This window comes from Peromyscus maniculatus, chromosome 11, assembly GCF_049852395.1.
Source record: "Peromyscus maniculatus bairdii isolate BWxNUB_F1_BW_parent chromosome 11, HU_Pman_BW_mat_3.1, whole genome shotgun sequence".
NCBI lineage: Eukaryota > Metazoa > Chordata > Mammalia > Rodentia > Cricetidae > Peromyscus > Peromyscus maniculatus.
Window position 1 is genome coordinate 90,620,540 of NC_134862.1, and position 24,042 is coordinate 90,644,581.

At 40.3% G+C, this 24,042-nt stretch overlaps 1 protein-coding gene across 17 annotated transcripts in view; it reads right to left on the reverse strand.

Annotated features, from left to right (window-relative positions):
- Window positions 1-1,346: 1,346 nt before the first annotated feature.
- Enah (ENAH actin regulator) overlaps window positions 1,347-24,042 on the reverse strand; it is a 110,570-nt gene continuing 87,874 nt past the window's right edge. For 4 of the 17 annotated variants that reach the window (XM_076548107.1, XM_076548108.1, XM_076548106.1 and 1 more), the window contains 11 exons: window positions 21,926-22,194; window positions 20,019-20,855; window positions 17,876-18,177; window positions 16,939-17,084; window positions 16,723-16,780; window positions 15,884-15,932; window positions 12,656-12,722; window positions 10,561-10,623; window positions 6,632-6,710; window positions 4,050-4,107; window positions 1,347-3,613 (listed from right to left, as the gene is read on the reverse strand). In XM_076548107.1, coding sequence (XP_076404222.1) covers window positions 3,576-3,613; window positions 4,050-4,107; window positions 6,632-6,710; window positions 10,561-10,623; window positions 12,656-12,722; window positions 15,884-15,932; window positions 16,723-16,780; window positions 16,939-17,084; window positions 17,876-18,177; window positions 20,019-20,855; window positions 21,926-22,194 — 1,966 coding nt within the window. In that variant the 3' untranslated portion in view covers window positions 1,347-3,575. The remainder of the gene's footprint in view (window positions 3,614-4,049; window positions 4,108-6,631; window positions 6,711-10,560; window positions 10,624-12,655; window positions 12,723-15,883; window positions 15,933-16,722; window positions 16,781-16,938; window positions 17,085-17,875; window positions 18,178-20,018; window positions 20,856-21,925; window positions 22,195-24,042) is intronic. The other 13 variants (XM_076548109.1, XM_042258746.2, XM_042258745.2 and 10 more) reach the window with 5 other exon arrangements.

Genomic DNA, 24,042 nt, shown 5'->3' on the forward strand with positions numbered 1-24,042 from the left:
ATGTGAGTTAGGACACAAAGAAAAATCAGCTGGTGTTTTCACAACGGTGGGCTACATAATGGCTGCAAAATGCAAATTAATGCTAGGAACATGTAGTTCACAAAGATGGAGGACAGCTTGGGATAGAGGCTGGGGTCTGGGAAAAGGACAAAAAATATACAAGATTATTGTACTTCTAATGAAGAAATTACAGTTTGAAAATGGAACTCAGAACTGATACTTTATAATAGATAAAAATGCTGAGGCTGAGATACTCAGAGCCAATTTAAAGAGATCAGCATAATGTAGAAAAACACTATAGATGGTACAGACTACTACATTTAAAGTGAATGACTTGGCAATATCCTTTAATCTGCAAATTATATAGACAAAAATGAACTGTGCAAGAGGTGAAATATATGATCATGCTATAGAACAAAAATGGAGTAAAACATTTTTTTACCACCTTGACTATAAAAGACACTGTATCAAGGTATGCTGAGAAAATGTAAGATATAAGGAACACACAGCACTCACTTCAAAAGTAAAAGGCAGATAGATCATTACATATTCCCTTTGTGTTATGTACTATTCCTGACCTGGATGAAATCTTAAAGAACAGTGACATGATGTGTAAACTGTAAACAGTGAAGCTTTGGGCTTCACGAGGTGCGAATTTTACACCCAGTATCATCACTTGGTTTGGAATTAACATATTATTTCAGAAGATCATCTAAGTGTCACAAACAAGAAACATGTATATACTGAAATTTTATTTCAATCACACAAATGAAGTTAGCGTGTAAGAAATTTAAATGAAACAGTTATGGTAAAAACAGCAGAGAACTGAAAAACCTAAACAGGAAATACACCTGCAGCATGAGGAGTCAACATTCTTTAGTTCTGATTGACACGTTATGCTTGTAAGTTGTGAACAAACTCTGAGATCATGACGACTATTCTTTAGAGATTTCAGCACCAGCACTAAGGTTTGTACATTCAGGTTGTTTGCTATTGACGTGCTAGCCATTTACAGGGTGTGTTGTAGAGCTGTCGCAGGTCGGATCACAGTGTTGAGGAGAGCAGTGCCTTCCTGTAGTTAGAAAGGACCCCTAAACTGTACTCAGCTGAAGACATTCAACACACAAAAGCAAAACCCACCATCATACTACGGTTCCAAGGAACAGTTCTGGGAAAATAACCTAAGCTTCGGTTTCCCATTTTAATCACTGAAATCTCTAACAATGACAAGACTGTCATGTCTGACAGTGGACATACAGAATAGTCCAATCACACTTTAGGAAGGGACACATTAGCCATGTGGGATAATGCAGTATTATGGAGGATATAGCATGAGTCAACACTGGTTCTTTTTTTTTTTTTTTTTATCATTTTACACAGACATTGTGTTAAATATTAGACCAAGGCACAAAACGTTTAGTGCATAAACCAGTTTCTTTTAGGACTTAGCATCTGACTTTAGTATTCTGTCTCACTTTGGACCACTGATACCCAGTACTCTACCTATTACAGACTATTTAACTTCAGCAACAAAATCAAAAGTGATGTTTGATCAGATCTGTAAGGGATGCACACATTTACATTATCAAAGGAGCGCATAATCAGAAGACCAACAGTAAAATGCAATGACTATTTCTTTGAGAGAACAACTGATGAGCTCACTGCATCTTTACTGCCTTCACCATTACTGCATGACAATGGAGAGCAGGCAGAAGAAGAGCTGTGTATTTGAACTAGGGTAGCTCATCCCTCACAGTTTAATCTAAAAATGAAGTTTCTACAGAAACAAACTCTTAACAAGGAAAAAAAAATCCTCATTCAACTTCTCGGTAGTGTGATGACTGCAAATTGTAGCGTTTAGAAAACTACGCTGTCATCAAGCTTTGTTTTAAAACTGAGACATGAAATCTAGAAAGCAAAAGAAAGTGGATTATTTCCCCCATTTTTTTTTTTTTTAACGTTTTGATAACCAAAGCAAGTATGGCACATGAATAACTCAAGCATAAATCATGATGGAGAGCCTGGAGAATTTTTGATTTCCTAGATTTTCCCAAAAGCTAACATTACAACAAATAGAATTTCTCCCTTATTTTAATCTTGCCAATTATAACAAAAAGGGGTGGAACACACCCAACACACACACACACACACACACACACACACACACACACACACACACACACACACACACACACACACACCTCTCTCTCTGGGTCTAAGTATCACTTCAGTTTTATGAAAAGAAAACTGCAGAACTCCCCACTGGTTTCCCTTTATCTGGTGACTTCTGTGACCCCAACTGCTGCCATCATTGATATTTCTTGCATTTCAGCACAACCAAGGTCAAGAGCAGCATCCACTCAGGAGCATGCACCCAGACACCCGCAGCACTGCAGGGTCTGGTGACAGCAACTGCCAAGTTCAGTGATCAAACTCTGGAGGTCCACAGTGAGGTGTAATTCATGTGAAGCTCAGAATCATGCTTCAGACCATGGGAATTGCTGGTTAAAATACAAATAGCTGAAGACATGATGTAAAAGATTAAGTACTTGGTTTTGTTAACATGTTTATCGACTAAAGTCACAAAATATTTCTCATAATTCATGCAGATAATTGAGGAAAAAAAAGATAGTGCAGAATTAACTTCAAATAAAAAATTATTCCTCCCCTTCCTCCCACTTCCCTATATTCTACAAAATATTTTCCCCTGGGACTAGGCCTTGAAAAGGCCACTACATATTAGTGTGACATGCATTACTGTCTGTAATTAAAAAAGCTAACTTTGTGGTGATTGTAATTACATTATAAAAATGTCCGCATGCATAAGTCTAAAAAAGGTTGAAAACCTACAGGAAATCTATAATAGAATGTTTTACATTTGACCACTGTTTGTATATAGAAGTCATAGATTTGGTAAAGCATTGTAACAATTTAGGAAGGCATCTAAATATTTAAATTCTGGACGGATTTTGTTTTAAACTACAAAATTGCATGAAGGCTAACCCGAGAGACTTCCTATCATTCTAAATTCCTCAAGTGGGACTAAACATTTTAGGACCTTTCTTATAAATACCACCCTTTGAAAGCACATACAATTCCATTTGTTCCATATTTTATGATCTTAACTATTCACGGAATATCAAATATGATAGGAAGACAAACCTGAGAGAAACGTTTACAATGCAACAGCAGAACTTGCTAAATTAAATTCTTCATCAGCGCCCCCTGAAAAAAACCTCCTAAGCCTTTATCTTTATTTTAGCAATGGATTGTGGAAAACGTGCAGTTTCATCTAGACATGAAAATATTTCTTGCCTGATGGGTTTAGTACTGCTAGGGAATTCAAACACAAGTCTTCATCCTGCGGTAAAGGTCAGAACAGGAGCACGCCGGGAGGGAGCAGCTGATTGCCAGAGTCGCTATGTCTGGAGGCTTTCAGAGGTTGGCGCTTTTTCCCTCCTGACTGTATCCATTTTCTTCTTACAGCTTAAAAATCGTAGGGGGTTGTTAACAGTTGTTTGTAGGAATTCTTGTTTTTCTCCAGATTCAAGTCCTGTCTCTCTTAGTTCGCTTCTCTATGCAGTATTCGACTTGCTCAGTTCCTGCCTGATTGCTGTAATAGGGAAAAAAGGATTTTCAATGTCAATATTCCAGGAAGAAGATACAGATGAATGATTCCTGAGAAATCCTGAGAAAGGGTTGTGTTCAAACTCAGTCATAAAAAGATACAAAATTTACATCTCCATTGTATACATCTTTTATATCACAAAGATTCCAATCATATGTGATTATATTTACGTACCCCAGACTCAGACTCTGGTTCTGTGGGCTCCAAAACAAGGGGTGTACAGTGGAATGGATGAATCAAGGTGTCTTAGATCTGCCTACTGGTTTCCACCACATACTACACTTGACACTTAGAAATCTTGTTTATCTTCATTTTTACAAATAACCCCCATTCTAAGAGGACAGTACCTCTGCAACAACCCGAGCCAAGGCTAGCCCCTCCGGAAGAGCAGTGTGACGAGAGCCGCGTGCCTGGTACTTACCATCAATAAGCTCTTCCTTCAGCTTCGCTAGTTCTTTTCTCATTTCATCTAAAATGTCCTAAAGAACCAAGAGAAAACACCAGGAAACAAAGCACAGATGAAAGCACAGCAAAGCAGTTTTCTGTTCAGACAAAACTGAAGAGTATCTAGAAATAGAGCTCTTTTGTGTCTGTACATGACCAGAGAACAGTCTCGGGCATTGGTCTACAAGTGCAGGCTGTCACCTGTCTGTCCGCGTGCGTCCCCCTCCCACCTTTCTGAGGCCATCTTTTACTTGCCTGGAACTCACCAAGTAGGACAGGCTGGCTGGCCAGTGAGCCGAGGGCACTGCACACCAACGTGCCCGGCTTATTCATGTGTGCCCAGGGGTCAGACTCAAATCCCCATCCGTGTGCTTGCTCCCAAGGGAGCACTTCTCTCCCCAGGGTCCCTCCACCCCATGGCTTCTGATTCCACCACAGTTTCAATTCTATTTCCTAGAAGGCTAGCCTTAGAAAATTCTGTTTCAATATTTCTTCCTTACCCATCTTTGCTTCTTCTGACTAATAAGATATACAGTGGCCAGTTCTGTCATTCAGAGAAGTATCACTCAGACAGCTGTGAGACCCAATCCTCTGCCAGCCATCTAAGAGGTGATGTATTGATGAGGAAGATGGCACCGGACAACCATCTCCTGGCAGATCTGTCACCACATCTGAAGTATGGCAATTTCTTAGGAATCACCACAGCCTGCCAAGTCCTACTTCAAGTACCTAACAGAGCAGGCAGCAGCCACACAGCTGCTGAGCTCTTGAAGTTAGTCTGGAATGAGACGGACTCTAAGTGTAAAGCATCTGCCAGATTTCAGACTTCGTATTAAGAAAACAATGTGGAGGCTGCTCTTGAAGAAGACCCAGGTTTGGTTTCGACTCACACGGCTGCTCACAACCCTCTGTAACTCTAATTCTAGGGGGGGCGATGATGCCCCCCTGACCTCTGAGAGAGGAAAGAATTCATTAAATGAAAAATTTAATGAAATTGTGCTTACACTAAATTCATTTTTAATAAATTAGGGTTAAATAAAATACTTCAATTATTTTTGTTCATTTTAAGCAGACTTTGTTTTTTTTTATTTTCCACATGTGAGTATTTTGCCTGCATGTACATATGTGTACCACATGTGTGCCTGATGCCTGAACAGGCCAAAAGAGGGCATTAGATCCTCTGAAACTGTATGATTTTTAAGAGAACATGTGGGCATTCAGAAGTGGATCCGGGCCTCTGCAATAGCAGCAAATGCTCCTAACTACTGAACCACCCCTCCGGCCTCACCCTGCTCCATTTGTTATGTGGCTGCCATTTCGTGAGTGTGTGTGTGTGTGTGTGTGTGTGTGTGTGTGTGTGTGTGAGTGTGTGTGAGTGTGTGTGTGTGTGATGATATATATATATAGATATATAGATATATATGTGTGTGATGACATCTATATATGTGTGTGATGATATATATGATGCTCTGTGTCTCCATCAAGAATTTACATTAAAAGTTAAAAGAGAATGAAAAAGAGCCACAATTTTCATAGGTGAAAAACAACAGCTATCTTTGGAAGGGATCAATTCCTCTTAAATTATGTGTTATACTGTACACTTCAGGAAAATTTTAAATTATCTCTTAAAGTTCATTAAAGAAAAAGCTTTTCTGGGCAATGGTGGCACACACCTTTAATCCCAGCACTCGGGAGGCAGAGGCAGGCGGATCTCTGTGAGTTTGAGGCCAGCCTGGTCTACAAAGCAAGATCCAGGAACGGCGCAAAGCTACACAGAGAAACCCTGTCTGGAAAAACCAAAAAAACACACAAACAAAAAACAACAACAACAACAAAAAAAAAACAACCCAAAAAGAAATAAAGAAAAAGCTTTTCGTGTACAATGAGGTTGGTGACTATCAACTTGTTGCTTTTTTTTTTTTTTTTTTAAAGATTTATTTATTATGTATACAGAAGAGGGCACCAGATCTCATTACAGATGGTTGTGAGCCACCATGTGGTTGCTGGGAATTGAACTCAGGACCTCTGGAAGAGCAGTCGGTGCTCTTAACCTCTGAGCCATCTCTCCAGCCCGACTATCAACTTGTTAAAATCTTTTATTTTTGCACCAATCTATCTTTATAAATCACTTCAAACTGCTGGAGTCAAAAGCTGGGGATCTGTTTTTGCCAAACTGCTTCTTAGAAATCCTAAGTATGCAAGAGCGTCCATTTCCCATACATTCTTGCCAAAATGAAATTGTTCAGATTTGTTTGGTCAAGTTTTGCCACTGAGGTTACGAGAAAGGTGAAGCCCACTGTTGCGGTAGCGGCAAGCCTTACCCTGACATCTCAGCTTTCATTACCACTGCCACCCCGTGTCCCCTACACTGCTGCTGGAAGTTAACGGGAGCTCACGGAACCAGAATGGAATCAAGATGGCCACGCTAATTTGTCTACAGTAGCTGAAACTGTGTGATCTTTCAGAGTACTCCCAGGATCCATGTAGAACATATGTGCGCAAGGTCCCTTGTTCCCTTTCAAGACAGAAAGATTAGAGGAAGCCACCCCGAGTACCCACCTGCTTCAGTCTGTCATAGTCGAGTCCTTCTGTCTGGACTCCATTGGCACTGGGCTGTGACGAAGGTGTAGATTTGGGTCTGTACAAAAGAAATTTCCAGGACAGATAAATTACATTTACAACATTTAACGAGTTTGCAAGTAACTGTAAATTGCCACCCCAATGCCAGATTTAAATTAACTTCTTAAACCTATTTTGCTAAAAAGTTAATTGTCAAAAGTGTAGGACTGATTAGAACAGGAAGCAGAAAATGTCTTTCACTTTTCTCACTTGAATCGTCTCTTTGAAAAAGAAGGAAAGAATGACAGTATGGTGAAACTCCTTTAAGAGAACAGAAGACAACACCCCTTGGACCAGGTAACACACAGCATGCTGACCATGGACGTGACAAAGTGATCAGTTGAAACTCCCAAGGCCTATATAACGCAGTCAGGTTTGGCTTTTGAAACTTTATATTATGCATTAAATATCAAGCAAATCAAGAAAGGGAAAGCTCTAATATCTAGAATATTTTATTTAACACAAATCAGTTTATAAGCTCTGAGCCTCCGTTTGTAGGAGAAAAATAATTTTTTTTTTAAGCCTAATTTCTTTGTCTATTTGCTTCCCTTTTAAGCATTAGAACAAAACCGCTGGAAGCTATTAGGTTAGAAGCACGCTTTCTCTCCAAAAGCGCTACCTTCCGATAGAGTGCATACATTTACTTTGTTTTCAAAAGGAAGAAAGAAAACGGAAAAATAAAAACTGGGAAGTTCTAAGATAGAAGCTTTCAGTTACAACTGCACTTTCAAAAGTTTAGCTTTCATTAAAAATTAAAACACAGTAAAGTAAGTGTTATGTATGAATTAGGCATATTTGGAATTAGGCATATTTCAAACATAAGTTCCAACACCAAATAAACCAGTCATGGCTCCCTCTCCAATCCCGGAAATAAGAGAAACTCCTCAGAGGGAGCCTGGAGCTTCAGTCACTCGCGTCTTCATTTTCTGGTTTAGAACAGTAACCATTCTACAAGCCGTTAGTGAATCACATATTTCAGTTTTGCAGAGTACCAATGTTAGCAAATTATCTGAATCAAGACCCAACACATGTAACTTGCTATAAAGTTATATTTCATAATTCCTAAGATGAAATACTTCAAACCCAAAGGCATTGCTCATAGAGATGAAATACTTAATTTGCTTTAGTTTCAAAACTGCTTAAAAAGCTTATTATGAAAAAAAAAAGAAAAAGAAACTCAATTTTAACTTATTGGGTATCTGCTTCAACAGTAACTTCCAGAAATTTTGTTTAGTAAGTACTGAGGATTTATAGAAAGCTGCTTCTCCTCTTATGAAGACACATCTTTCTTTGTTGAAGACCCTACTTAATTCTAGAGTCTTAAGATCTAAGACCCACAGCAAAATATCCAGTGTTCTGTGTATAGTAAATATTCTTGAGGGTTGGCACACTGCATTTTATACACCCAGGGTTATTTATCGCTGCTTTCAAGAATTAAATTAATTAATCTGCATTTACCTTTACCATTTAAGACAATTAGTTACTTTTCTCTAAGATATATTATAATGACTATTTTTGAAATTCCAACAATGGGTACAACCTGCTACATAATTGAGAAATATGCTGTATCATATAAACACATCTGCATTTATTAAACAATTTAGAATGTTAATAAACAACTGTGCAAACATGCAACTTTAAAAAAATTTAATTCATGCTAACATGCAATCCATCACCACCACCTCCACCACCACCACCACTACCACCACGAACGAGAATTAACTCAAGGGGGAGAACTTTTCATACTGAAGGAAAGGAGTAATCACCACTTTTTAATTTTTTTTTTATTTTTACTTTAAAGAAACATCCTGACACTAGGTGTGAGAATAAAGTATCTTAGAGGACTTTGTTGTTAGGCACTGTTTTTCTCTATATTCTAGCAGATTTTCCTAATAAATGTTTTGTTAAGAACAATTTGCCTTCCTCAAAGAAACAAAAAGACTGGACTGTAAAAATTGACTGGTTGATAAATAAACCTGCCAAATTTTGATTACCAGTGGTATAAAAGTAACTTTAGCAAATAAGAATTTGATCAGAGTCCAATTACAGAACTCCAGAGTCCAATTACAGAACTCCTTACTGACAGATATCCTCCCTATGTATTACTTAATTCATGTGTTCAGTAGACCTGAAGACCATTTTAAAATATAGACGTATAACATTAATGTAATTTTTTCTTTTGAGATAGGGTCTCTCTATGTAGCCCTGGATGTCCTGGAACTCTCTGTCAGTGGCTCTTAATCTTCCTAATACTGCAACCCTTCAATACAGTTCCCTCATGTTTTGGTGACCCCCCAACCATAAAATTATTTTCATTATGGCTAGGTGTGATGGCACACGCCTTTAATCCTAGCACCAGGGAGGCAGAGGCACTCGGATCTCTGTGAGTTTGAGGCCAGCCTGTTCTCCATAATGAATTCTCGGACAGTCAGAGCTACATAGTGAGATCTTGTCTCAAAAAATAAATAAAATAAAATAAATAAAAATTTATTGCTTATTCATGACTGTAATTTGGCTACTGTTATGAATCGTAATGTAAATGTCTAATGTGCAGGGTATCTGATATGTGACCCCTGTAATAGGGGTCATTTTGCCCCCAGAGGGGTAGTGAGCCACAGGTTGAGAAACATTGCTCTGTAGATCAGGCGGGCCTCAAACAGAGATCCTCCTCTCTTAGCCTCCAGAGTGTGCTTGGCATATATTAAAGTATGTCCTCCCCGCCCCCTTTTCTTCTCTCTCTCTCTTTCTTTCATTTCTTTTCTTTCTTTCTTTCTTTTTTTTTTTTTTTTTGATATAGGGTTTCTCTGTCTTGGAACTCACTCTGTAGACCAGGCTGGCCCCAAATCCTGAGATCCACCTGTCTCTGACTCCCAAGTACTGGGATTAAAGGCATGTACTACCATACCCAGCTATTAATGTATTTCTAATAAAATGCACATATTTCAGTTGCTTATGCATTCGCTCATTTATCTGAAACAAGGTCTCATTACATAGTCCAGGATACCCTTAATTTATATTTCTGCCTCAGTATCCCAAGTGCCAAGATTACAGGCATATAATACCATGCCCCTCTCTATATCTGTTGCTTTTAAATTATAGGTTTTTATTACAACTGATAACAAAACATGAGGGCTTATTAGATGTTTAAGTATGTGTTTTTTCCTTAACTTTAGGAAACTGTTACCTAGACAACTGCCTATAAAATGACTATACTGCAATATTTAACTTCCTATTCTATCAAATTAATTCTACAAACTGCTGAAAAGCATCTACAGACTTTTAATTGTTGTCTTTTTTCAATTAAGAAAGAAGCAGATCCTGCCCCTCCCTTTGGAAGGTGGTGGAGGGCAGTGCTGGAGACGCTGAACCCTTATGCGTGCTGAGGACATGACCACTGAGCCCTACTCCCAGACCCGTGTCTTTAATATTCTGAGGTTTGGGTTTTTTTTTCCACTAAAAAAAAAAAAAAAAAAAAATCTTAGGGATCATCTAGAAACAATGTGCTCAAGATGCTAGGTACCAAATTGTTACAGACACCCCCTTTCCTACATCGAAGGAGCAGCAGAGGGTCTTTGATTCCATTCTTTAAAATCCTTGTCATATAATCATGAAGAAAGTGGCCTTCAAAGGGAAATGCTTAAGCCGCCAACACCATAAGATGATCTGACTTCTATCATTTGTGTTCATCTGAATTCAACTATCAAGCAGTAGCAGGGTTCTATATTAAATGTTCAAACTACAGTTAAAATAAGAAACATCCTCCTAATGTCTCCCTTGTGGTGATTACCAATCCAGGTAGAAAAAGCTCAGCCCTACCCTGGACATGTTATTGAAAAGTCTGAAATCACAAAGTCACAGCAGGATGATACCTGTGTAATGAATCATAGGACCTGTTGTCAAAAACAATCTGATTTTTCCTTGGAGAATCCCGTCTATGAAGGGGAAAAACCATTTAAAGGGTATACAATAGAACTTTAAAAGATAATTCCCACGACGCTACTGATTTATAGGCTTTTAGTTACAGCAAGCAAAACAAAAATAAAAGGTGTTAATTATCCTTAAAATATCAATTTTACTACATTTTAAATTTTGGTGCTAATTTACATGACACAATGGCTACTCTTGTAGGCTGCAGCTACCTACTTACCAAGGATCAAAACACAAGCAAAGACATCCCTATTCAGTAAATATCAAAGCAACAGACTGAAAAATATCCGTAGCTTGATGTATACAAAACTAACTATTCCCAGGCATGTAAAGAACATTTCCTCCCATCATGAATATAAAGTCAGTAGATTTTTAATGAAAACCATAGGAACATTCCAATATTAGATATCATTCATCTCAACGTATTTTTACCACAACACTCTTACCTACAGTTAACTCAGAAATAAGTCAGTCCTGTTTGTTTATGGACACTATCTTTCTTTGTTTTTGGAGACAGGATTTCAGTAGACCAGGCTGACCTCAAATTTAGTAAGTAGATGAATATAACCTTGAACTTTCTTCTGTCTCACCCCCAACCCCTACACCTCAGTGGATTTTAAGTGTATGCTACCATGTCCAGTTAGTTCATGCAGTGCTGACACTGAACTCAGGCCTCTGAGCATATTAGGTGTGCATTCTGACAACTGAGCCACAACCCGAGAGACAAAGAGAGTGTGGTGTGTGTGTGTGTGTGTGTGTGTGTGTGTGTGTGTGTGTGTGGTGTGTGTGCATTCTGACAACTGAGCCACACCCCGAGAGACAGAGAGTGTGTGGTGTGTGTGTGTGTGTGTTGGGGGGGTGTAGGCCAGAGGTTGATGACAGGTGTTTTTCTCAACTGCTCTCTCCATTTTATTTTTTGGAAACAGGGGCTCTTGACTGGTCAGCAAGCCTATCTTTTCTAATTTGACTATGATTAAAAATGTTGGTTTTAATATTTCTGGATATTTATTACTTTTTGATTGATTTGATTTTTTAAGACAGGGTCTCACTATGTAGTCTTACCTGGCCTGGAACTTACTATGTAGTCTAGTTTGGCCTCAAACTCAGAGATCTGCTTGCCTCTGTCTCATGGATGTTGGGATTAAAAAGCGTGCACTACCACACCTAAATTATTTATTTTCTGAATTACATGCAAATGGGTGTTTTGTTTACACCTATGTCTACATGTGCATGCAGTGCCTTCACAGGCCAGAAAACAGCATTGGAACCCCAGGAAATGGAGTTACGGACAGTTGTTGGCTACCATGTGGGTGGCTAGGACTTGAACCTGGGTCTACTAGAGCAACCACTGGGCTACCTCTCCAGCCCACAATTACAGGTTTCAACTGAGATACAACAAATATGTACCTTTTTTTTTTTTTGCTCTCTTACATTCTTTGTAATCCTTAGCTGAATTTCAATATAAAATATAAGAGTTTCTTCTAAAATTATATTTTAAAAACTATGTAGAGACTAATCGGAGAATTATTGGTCAAAGCTCTATCAGATTTTCATTACTGTTCCATGTTTAATTGTTCTGGGGCAGTAATTCTATTTTGGTTATGTTGGAGATGCCCTAGGTTCTTTGGGAGGCTGTCAAAAATATTTAGGTTAAAACACCATTTACTTGCAAGTTTCTTTCAAACTATTAAGAGAAAAAAATTATGGATGCAAAGACATAAGACATGTAAGTCTGTTAAATTTGGGTGATAGTTGCATTTTAATATTTGCTGCACTACTGTTTTCTTTTAATTTGAATAAAAAAACAAGTTAAAAGGGATAAAAATATCCTAAAATATCGAAAAATCTGATTAACAAATGTGTCAGCAGAATTTATCAGATAATCAGGAGTAGCAAAAATATGAATCCAGTAGTTGTTCAATATATGGCTCATAGGTGCTTTTATGTTTTCCTTTGTACAACTAAAAACTTTCTATGACGACATGTATTAACTTCTCTTTAGACACATCTATAATATAAAACAGAACAAATCCGTACCTGGAGATGACAGGCGACTTACTGCCATTCATTGTGTTTGTTCTTTCCCAGGGTTTTCTGGTCGGTTCTTCACAAACGAGAAATAAGTGTTATTAAGCAAACACACCTCAGATCCTTCCAGAACCATTGCAAAACAAGGCACGAAAGAACTACCATTCTATGCACACAGTGGTAATACATATACAAAATTTAAATTCTGAACAGCGAGGACTCTAAATTGTATGATTTTAAAACTTAAAACAGAAATTCAGGAGGTAGAGGCAGGAAGAGCTCTGAGTTTGAGGCTATCCTGGTCTTCAGTGAGTTCCAAGCAGCCAAGACTACATAATGAGACCCTGTCTAAAAAAAAAAAAAAAAAAAAAAAAGCAAAGCAAAACAAAACAAAACAAAAAAAGAAAAGTGAGAAGAAATGAGTAAGCGTCCTTAAAACCCCTTACATTATAAAATCTAAATAACCCAAATGAGAGTGGTGATAAAGATGATGCAGAGAGGATGCCTTTAGCGATCAGCACAGTTTACACTAGACTCCAACGTTTCACATACATTCAAACAGCTCTCGGGAATCAGTCAATTCTAGGGACTTAGGGGACACGGAATGGACACGGGCTGTGAATGTGATTTTTCTAAACTGGCCGATTCACTGATGCTGTGTCACTGACCTGACTGGGTGACTTGATAAAATCAAAAGTGAGACTTTGTCACAGAGGAAAAGCATTTGAGTCACATTCAAATCAAGTTTATCTATGAGTCATGCTCCCACTATATACTTTTATATAAGAAACTTTGTTTCATCTTCTACTGTCTCTCTTCAAGTGGCTTCTGCACATCTTCACTCAGAAGGAAGCTTTATAGTCCCTTCGAACTGTATGCCAACTAAATTTAAACTCCCTTGAAGCCCTGCTTCGGGCTCTGAATTGCTGGTACCAAGGGAAGAACCTTCAACTCATCTCCCTGTACTCCATCATCATTTAATTTTTCCTTAGGTATGGAAACAGCTAAGGCATTCTGTCAATGAACACATGAACGGCAGGTTCCAGAGTTAGTAAGGGAACATCAAAAAACCAGAGGGGGCCAAGATGGAGTAAGAAATACATCAAACACACTAATCCAAGTAATGGAGGATGGAAGAAATACCAGGAAGGGGGCGACACCACTGAGACACTGTTACCACAGAGATGCAGGTAGAACGGTGAAAATAGCTAAAAAATTTTAAGATTCAGTACCAACATCTCCTTAACAGATGAGTGAGGTCCTCTCAATTAGGGAGAAGCCCCTGTTAATCTCTTTTTGTTCATCTGTTTTGTTGCTTGAGACACAGTCTCTCACTGTAGTTCAAGGTAACCTGGGATTATATACAGAGTCCAGGCTGGTCTCTAACTTGTGGCAATCCTCCTGCCTGTTTGCCAAATGCTGGAATTGCAGGTAAGTGTTATCATGCCTGGTTACTGTTACCCTTTTAATCTTTGTTGTTGTTGTTGTTCCCCGCCCCCACCCCCCAGACAAAGTTTCTCTGTGTAACAGTCCTGGCTGTCCTGAACTCTTTCTACACCAGGCTGGCCTCGAAATCAGAGATCTGCCTGCCTCTGCCTCCCGGGTGCTGGGATAAAAGGTACGTGCCATCACTGCTTGGCTACAATGTCAATTTTAAGAATTGAATGAAACAGATGAAAAAGGAGCTCTACACCTTTCTAAATGAAATCCTGATTTCATATATGTGGATTACAAACAACTGAAATTATTATGAAGATAATAATATTACAAGCTCCATTTAGAGAGAAACCAAGGTGAACTGTGGAAAACTAGTTCATGGAGTCACAGTGTTAATGACAGGAGTAAGTCAATGCAACGTCAAAAGGATTTTTTTTGGAGTGGGAAAATGAGCCAAGAGGAAAACCCACTACCGTCACTTTCATACAGCAGCATAATTTCTAACTATACACTAAATACTTTTCTTTATATCCACAGATAAATACAGCTGCCACCTTTTTCTTCCCCCAACAGATGGAAACCATTACAAGGATCCACACTGTGCAGAGAATAAGTGACTGACTTGTGTGGCGCCACGCCCAGCTAATACAGCTGCTCTACACACCTATCTCTCAAGTTCAGGAAAGTCACAGCTGAGAGGGTGAGAAGCTTCTAAGAGCCAGAGGACCAGGCCTGATGCTGATAGGATCCTCCAGACATGACAGGGAAGCTGTATCCAGGACATCTCAGCAACATGGTTACTTGAACAAGACCAGCACAGTGACATCACCAGCTGACATGCCAACACAGACCGGTAATTCCACGTGGCGAGACCCCAAACAAAGAACTACACGTAGTCAATGGCTGCACAGAAAGGGAGAGTTTGTTTCCCTAATTGAAAATGTTTTGAAATATATTATAATGCAGCCTAATATGTACATTTCATTTCTTCTTCTAAGAACTGTGGTGGTATTGTGTTCCCCAACATATTGTGCACCCTAATAAACTTATCTGGGGTCAGAACAGAACAGCCACTAGATATAGAGGTGAGAAAATTGTGGCACACACGCCTTTAATCCTATCACTTGGGAGGCAGAGATCTACCTGGATCTCTGTGAGTTCAAGGCCACACTGGAAACAGCCAGGCATGGTGACTCACACCTTTAATCCCAGGAAGTGATGTCAGAAAGCAGAAAGATATATAAGGCGTGAAGACGAGGAACTAGAAGCTTTTAGCCTGGTTAAGCTTTTAGGCTTTTGAGCAGCAGTTCAGCTGAGATTCATTCTGGATGAGGACTCAGAAGCTTCCAGTCTGAGGAAACAGGATCAGCTGAGAAGTTGGCCAGGTGAGGTATCTGTGGCTTGTTCTGCTTCTCTGATCTTCCAGCATTCACCCCAATACCCAGCTCCAGATTTGTTTTTATTAATAAGAACTTTTAAGGTTCGTGCTACAAAGAACTGTTTAAAATAGTACCCTGTAATGAATAACCTCATGTCTATAACACAAAGAACACACATACACACACACTATATTTGCCAAGGCAGCATGAGCAAAAATGTCGGTTTTAACAGATTTCACAGTATCAGGAAGAAAAGCATTGATTTCTGAGATCACAGAAGGCAGGAAAAAGGTCACTGCCTTCAATTATACATAAAGCACTTTAACGTTTTTGGTGAGCAAGCAGTCACTTGGTCCAAACATGGGAAAAGAGACTTTAATTGGACAGTATTAGCATTTAGGGAGTGTTCTCCTGAACTTACCAGGTGTACTTGTTGAAGAGGCCTTAGAAGTTACAGGCTCCGAATCTTCCTAAATAAATATACAGAAACAGTCACACTAACATCACATCACATCACCAGAGATACTACTCTCTGCAGCTAGGTTTACAAGCTCTCCTCCCATGGTCCTTCTGCCATCTACCTCGTTTTCCTTACATTCTGGCTCACACTGCTTCCTTCTCTCCCTACTGTCTTCACAAAGCTCCTAATATGTGCATTCCATTTCTCTGGTAAGTCCTGAGAACCTGTACTAAGCCATCGCTAGGAACCTGATACGAGACGGATTTGAGGAATGTTACAAAAGGAGGCCAGATGGCCCAGGGAAAACAATGATGGCTGTGTTGAGTGCCAGCACAGAACAGGTGAGAGAAGTTCCCCCAGCTGAAATGTGGAGGAGGACATGGAGGGGAAGGGGCACAGCTAATAAACACAGGGTTCTCAAGGGTGACACATCAACTGTTGTTTTAATATAGTTCTTTACTCTTACATTAGCACAAAGAAATTGAGAAGCTTAACAGATTAGAAAACTCGTAAGAACCGACTCACTCACTTAAAGGTGGGTGTAAGAACAGAAGTAACTTTGTATGTTTGAATTTCAGTACTTCTCCACAACTCTCCATACACAACTCAATTCACTAAGAATGAGATTGTAATTTTATCCGTAACACTCAAGGCATTTTTAATACTTGTCTAGTTAGAAATGAGATAAGCAGACAAGCTCAAGTGAATTAAGTTCAGACTAAGTCATCTTTACATGAGTGTTTCAATAAGGTGGGCTGGAGTCCCGTATCACAAGGTACAGAGGTTTTATGTTCACTTACACTTCTGTCTTCTTTTTGTTCTGTTTCTATGGTTGACCCTTTTTCAGCAATTCTTCTCCTGGAAAGGCAAATTGATGAGAAATTTTTATGTCACCTACCTACCTTTGACTGCCTGCCTGCCTGCCTGTCTGTCTACTCTTGTTCTAAGAACGAAGAGGACAACATCATCAAAGTGTCCTTGACTCTGGACATACCCACTACAGTCATGTGTCTCACCTCCTGGCCAGCAGGGCACTCATCTCCTCCATTAAGCCGCTACCCCCTAGAGGAAGGGGTCCATTCCCACGACCAGCATCTGTTTTGGATGAGGCCAAGTTCACACCCACAGTACTCCCTCCACTTGGGAAAGAGCCATCCTCCACCTTAGTGAGAACACACACATAATAATTTCCTATGTAGATAATGTTTACTAACATATTCAAAACAGAGGAACACATCATTATTGATTTAAAAAAATATTTTTTTTAAATTTGAAGAACCAATAGAGTGAATAACGTTGACTTTATATAAATGGGAATTCTGTTAAAGATCACAGATAATGGGAAAACAGAATTGCCTTTCCATGTGATACACTGAAAAAGACACAATCCTGATGGTATTTCTTTTTACCCTCATCCCAAATATATAATCTGAATCGAATACTAAGGGGGAAATATGATAAACTAAACTCAAAGATAATTTTAAAAAATAACTTTCAGTGATTTTAAAAGGTAATAAAAATTGAGGAACTGTCACAGGTTAAAATAAGAGACATTACAATTAAATTTAACAAATGATTTTGAACTAGAAAAAAATATGCCACAAAAATTATTAGCTATCCCCCTCCAGATTTACACTGAGATAGAAAAATCAGAACATGGTATTTTTGACTTACTCTCAAACCATTTAGAGACTGTGTGTGGCAAACAAGATACACTCAAAGAAAGCGAGACAACAGTGGTGAAATGTTAACAGTAAATCTAGAGACGATGGGGTCTCAGAAACTCTTCACACTAACCACCTTTACACCTGTTCTTAAATTTTACATTAGGTTGGTTTTGAACCAGTAAAGTTAGTGATGGGTTCATATCAGCAGAGCACAGTAATTCCACTGGTGTAGACACTTAGGAACAGTTAGACACACGTTTGGAGGTTCAGTAGCTTGGTGATTTACCCGAGACACTTTCCTAAGTTTGGCTCCCGCAATCGCAGCTGCAAGTCCAGTCAACGGGCGATTGTCTTCTGACAGGGGTCCAGAGGAAATTCCAGATGCAGGGAGGGGCGGGGCGGGAGGGGGCGGAGGAGGGGGAGGAACTTGATTAGGAAGAGGGGGTGGGGGAGGAGGTGGAGGAGGCCCAGTAGATGGCAGTGGAGGTGGTGGAGGTGGCCCAGGGGGGGGAGGAAGAGCTGAGGCATAGGTAGGGCCTGTTGGGAGGGGTGGGGGTGGGGGAGGTGCAGGTGGTCCCAAGACAAGGCCTGAGAGGAAGAAAAGCCAACACAGCCGTCGTCAGCAGCAGAGCTAAATCACTGTTTTACAGGAGCAGATAGACAGAATGACATTCTAAAGTGAGCTGACTCAGACACTGCACACAAGAGATTAATTTATCATAATACTTAAAGTCTAGACTAGTTCTTAACAAAAGAGACAAGAATTGAAAGCCAAAGTGTATACACAGCCATTTAGTGTTTGACCCTTAGTAACAGAACCAAGGAGACCCCTTCCAAGGGATCTGAAAACTAAGGCTTACATTATTTTAGCAAAGTATGCAATGTTCAATGTTACACACACACACACACACACACACACACACACACACACACACACACACACGAGTTAGTACTGCCTAAGATAACAGACCCAAGATAATCCATGTAAAACCTTCCATGCTGAGATAATATACTTAACTATGATGACAAAAAGATGTTTGTTTACAGACAGATGAAAACTGTAGAGAAGTGGGTCTCGGGTTTTAGTTTCTTAGAGGGATTCTAGATGTAAATTTAACACATAGTCTAAGTTGAGAATCACTAAAGAAATAAAATGAACTAATATGGGGCAAAACTCCCCAAGAAATAATTAATAATTTAAGTATAGAGCTGTTTTAGCCCTCAAGGTAGGAATATAAGTATTCAAATCTTGTAAAAAAAAAAAATCAGAGTAAAGAATTTACTTAACATCAAAATACCAAATTAATGAGTATTTACTTAAGACTCAAAAGGGCCAATCTTTGCTTCTGTAAAGACAGAATTGAGTTTGCACACTGGGTAGTCGCTGTCACTTCGGAGGCACACAGAGAAATGAAGGGCTGGAGGTGAACTGTCCCGTCCTGCAGACTGGGTTCTGAGCCACAGCAGGAGGACAGGTAGCCTTGTCAGGCTGCTGGTGCCTCTTGATCAGATGTCAATCACGACATTAAATTACACATGTTCTAATTTGATTCACCTTTTAGAAAAATCTGATAAGACGTCATCAAAGAGTTCGTTTGCATCTAGACTGTAACGCTATTTCTATAAGCATGGATTTATTTTCAGCATCCTCACTACACTGGATATTCCCAAACAACAAAAAGCAGGGCCATCCTGTGTCCCCTTACAGAACTAGGTCATCTTCATGTACATCCTCCACACCTCCTGCTCTATGTCCCTTTCTTGCTGCCTTGCAGCAGGGCTTGTGTGTGGGGAAAACTTTCAAAGACTCTCTGGCGGCCCTTACACCACTACTTGCAATCTGGACCACGGAATGCTCTTGGGGCAAGCACCAAGCCTGCCAACAGCCCAGAGGCTGTCCTACCCTCTCGAAAAGTCGAACACTGAGAGCTCAATACAGAAGCAGCTAAAATGAAATGGGGTCTTAGAGCAAGTGCCCCAGGGCAAACTCTGGGATGATTTATCTGTGACACAGACTCCAACTCTCCAGGAAAGTACTTAGATCTCATATTTACTGCATGGAAGATGAACTGGCCAAGTTTTCCTAATGAAGTTTAAAGATAAATGTATTAGTATAAGGGCCCCTAAATATTAGGTAGCACCTTCTACAATTCTTACTTCAAAAGATCCAAAAACTTAAGTTTAATATGGTATCTCCCATACTAAATTGCTATATACAGTTAAGGCCCCAGGATTTAAAACAAAACAAAACAAAACAAAACAAACACCTTCAATTTTTAAAATTAACAACAAAACCCCACGTAGTACTTTGGTACAGAGATACTCAATGATTAAAAGCATCCGATCCATTCTTCTAGGCAGTCCAAGCTGTCACTACACACTACTCTGAAGTGACTAGTGGTCAGCAGCAGTAGTGAAGGAAGCCTTACCCTGTGGGGTTGGCGTCTCGGCCGGCTGAGAGGCTGCCTGCTGCAAGCCTGGCTCGGAAGCAGAGGAGTCTCCCAGCTCAGGGTTTAGAGGGGTCTCCACAGAGGCAGGGGCAGCTGCAGAGGGAGAAGGGAGAACACTGGGCTTGGATGAGGGAGTTGAGGCAAGAGGGGTGCCTGGAGGAGGAGAAGCCTGTGATCCACAGTGTGAGAGCGAAGAAGCGAGGGGAGGCAGCGGCGGTGGCGGTGGCGGCGGCGGTGGTGGTGGTGGTGGCGGCGGAGGCGGCGGCGCTGCTGGCCCTGAGGTAGGCGGTGGAGACACTGGGTATGTTACAGAGTCCAGCAGCCCATTGGGTGCTGTCGGTGACGGAGGCATTTGGGGCACGGGAGAGGAGACACAGACGGGGAGGACAGGCCTGGGGCCAGTAGCTTTACCAGGAGGGCTGCTAATCATTATCGGAGGAGATGGAGGGAGGGGCGAGAAATTGGAAGTAGACCAGGCACAGGACTTCGCAGCTGGAGGCTGAGAAGAGGGTGTGTTCACAGGAGAAGAAGGTCGAGAGTTTTTGTTCAGAGGACGAGGAACTGTGGCGTAATGGGGAAGAACAGGGTGGAAGGCTGAACCTAGAGATGTTGCAAAACGTGTCGCTGAGTGTCGCAGTGGTGGTGTAGGGGGTGTGGAAGTAGGTGGCAAAGCAGTCACTACAGCGTACTCAGGAGTGGCATCTGACACTGGAGCTGAGATGACTTTAGCATATGATGGAGGAGGTGCCGGAGGAGGCTGGCAACTGGCATACTCAGGAAGTGGAGCGCTACACAGGGAGCTGTCTGAAGATGGAGCTGGACAGAAGGTGGGAAGCAGCACCAAGGACAGGATAAAAAGGAGAGAGAAAAAGGGAGCTAGTGAAGCCACGAAACCAGCAATCAGACAAAATGCATCAACGTCGTCGACTACAGTTAGTACCAGAAAATTAGCCAAATCACGGTCTCCACTTGAGAACACTTAGCGTGTAAACACTCTGAGGCCCGAAGGAGGATGAAATAAGTCCTCTTAAATATGTGGATTAATTCTCTATCTTTCATAAGAAAAGGATAAGAAAGACTTTTCATAAGAAAAGTCTTAACTTTTATTATTTCAATCCACTAAAACAGCATCAAAATTATTACAAACAGCAGAATAAACTGAGTTGTTTCCAACCTGGCAAAATGTCTAGAACACAGGGAAAGGGCACCCAACTCAGTGCTGTGGACATTTCTATCTTCTCAGCTCTAACTCCAGGCAATCAGGCAGTTAAAAACAGTGAATTAACCAACTAGACAATACTGAACACCTACTGGCTTCTGATGTAGCTCAGAAAGATTAAAATTCTTTGATAACCACCCAACCCCTTAAGCTTTACCGTATCATAAACCTCTATGACACTGGATAAATTCCACCAGATTGCTAATTTTCACAATACCAGAAAATGCTTAAATAACTAGTTATTTTTGAGAATATTTTTTATCTGTTTTAATTTTTCCTTCAGAGACCTAACTATAACCAAGCTAACTTCTTGCTGCATGACGCATGATACACACAGTGTGTGATAATTTTAAGCGACTGCACATGGGAAATATCTTCTAAGTTCATTATATAAAAAAAATCTTTGCATAAAAACACATTCACACTTTATAGCTGAATTTTAGGGCAGCAAGAAGAATTAAAATGACAGAATAAAAATTCCCAAGAGCTTTCTTTTGGTTTCTAGGCAATAAAAGAAACACTGAAGCAATAACTGCTGAGTATTTATCCCAACTCCACGCTGCACTGCCGATCCCCACGCACGGCACGTGTGAAACATGGTAATTCCCGATTGCACAGAGCCGCGCCCAGCTCCGAGGCAGGAGACACAAGTCTGCAGGCTCCTTACCAGCATTGGACACTCTGCGCTCCCGCTCCCACTCCACTTGTTCCAGCTGCTCCAGGCGCTCTCGGTCTTGCCTCTCCCGCTCCAGGCGCTCCAGCCTCTCCCGCTCCAGGCGCTCCAAGTGTTCCCTTTCCTGGCGCTGGCGCTCCAGCTGCTCCTGCTCCAGGCGCTCCCTCTCCATCCTCTCTCTCTCTAGCCGTTCTCTCTCCAACCGTTCCCTCTCCATCCTCTCTCTCTCCAGCTCCTTCTGTCGCTGCTGTTCTTGCAGCTGCCTGAAATTAAAAATTGAATACATACAAATAGAACCTGGGCTCACTACTTCCACACAAAAGAGGGCTTCCTTACGGACGGACACCTCGTGCTTTATAGCAATGAAACGAATTCTCGACAGCCACATGGGCTCGATCCAATGGAGAGCAGCAAATAAACCTCCTACGCTAATCAGCAAGTCATTATATTAATCAGATGATGAAATAATTATAAAACGAAGTAATCTCCTTTTCTTAAAAAGGTAACATTTTGCCGGGCGGTGGTGGCACAGGCCTTTAATCCCAGCACTCGGGAGGCAGAGCCAGGCGGATCTCTGTGAGTTCGAGGCCAGCCTGGGCTACAGAGCGAGATCCAGGAGAGGCACCAAAACCACACACAAACCCTATCTGGAAAAAAAAAAAAAATTAACTGCACAAGTTGCAGTTTCAGAGAAAAAACAATGATCATAGCTATAGCTGAATAAAAATTTGCTGAATTGAAAATAAACCCACTTAAGTGAGGAATAAACTATACACCATTGAAATTTCTTAACTATAGTAACTATAGTTAACATTTTGGTATGAACATCTAGACCTTTTGTTTTATAACATTTATAACATTTTATAACATTTATAACATTTATAACATTTATAACATAATTTTCAGCCAAATCAGTGTCATTTCACCCCAACTCTGTAATCTTTTTCTTTGACACAATACATACCGGAAAAATTACCCCAAACCCTTATTCTGACATCTTCAACTGCCATGAGCATATCAACAGCATTGTTTAATTGAGTTTAAGCAGTCTCCAGTGCAGGACATAATTTACCCTGGTGTAGCCAGGACACTGTATATAATAATAAATGAATCTTTAAAGACAATTTTTTCAATAATGTGCACACAATGAAAATATTCAACTAAGGTTTGTATTAAAATTTTAATTAGGAGCTAGGGAAATGGCTCAGTTGTTGAGTACTGGCTGCTCTTTCAGAGGACCTAGTTTTGATTCCCAGCACCTACATGTTGGTTCACAATCATCTGTAACTCCAGTTCTAGAAGATCCAACACCCTCTTCTGGCCATCAGGCAAAACACCCACACACTTGAAAAATAAATTTTTAAAAAAGAAAAGTGACCACTGCTAATTTGAAAAAACGTAGGTTTTTAGGATATTTACATTTTGTGCTTCTGTCTCTTTTCATTCACACACACACACACACCCCTACATACACACATACATATATCAAGCTTACAACAAAACAAACATTAGCTTACCGGAGTCTTAACACGTCCCTACCCATTTCCTGTTTTACCTGATTCTTGTGTCTTATCTTTAGATACCCATTTTCTAATGGCAAAAGCCTTTCACAACCACCATCAACACACACACACACACACACACACACACACACACACACACACACACACAGCCATAAGAAAATAACTTGGCTAAATCAATATTCAGGGTTATACTGACATTATATAATCACTGCCCACAGCTGATCTACATGGTATTCTGACTGCAGTTCATCCCCATTCTAATTGCTGCCCCCCTCCCCCCAAAAAGGGCTGTTAACATCTGTTTCTCTAAGCAACACAATGCTTTTAACACAGAGCAAGTAGATCTTCTTAGTCATCACAGGTAAGCTCGGTATGGATGTGTGAGTCTGGAAGCAGTACTGAATAAAGACATTTATAAAAAGAACATACTGACTTCAGAAGATTGCTCCACCAGTCAAAATAATCTCCAAGGACTGCCAGTCTATTAAAGTTAGGAGTGTCTACACTAAGGAAAAAAGCACAATGCCAGGGAATACTTCCAAGTTTACTGATAGAAAACTCAAGTATACAGACGATACACCTTCAAGA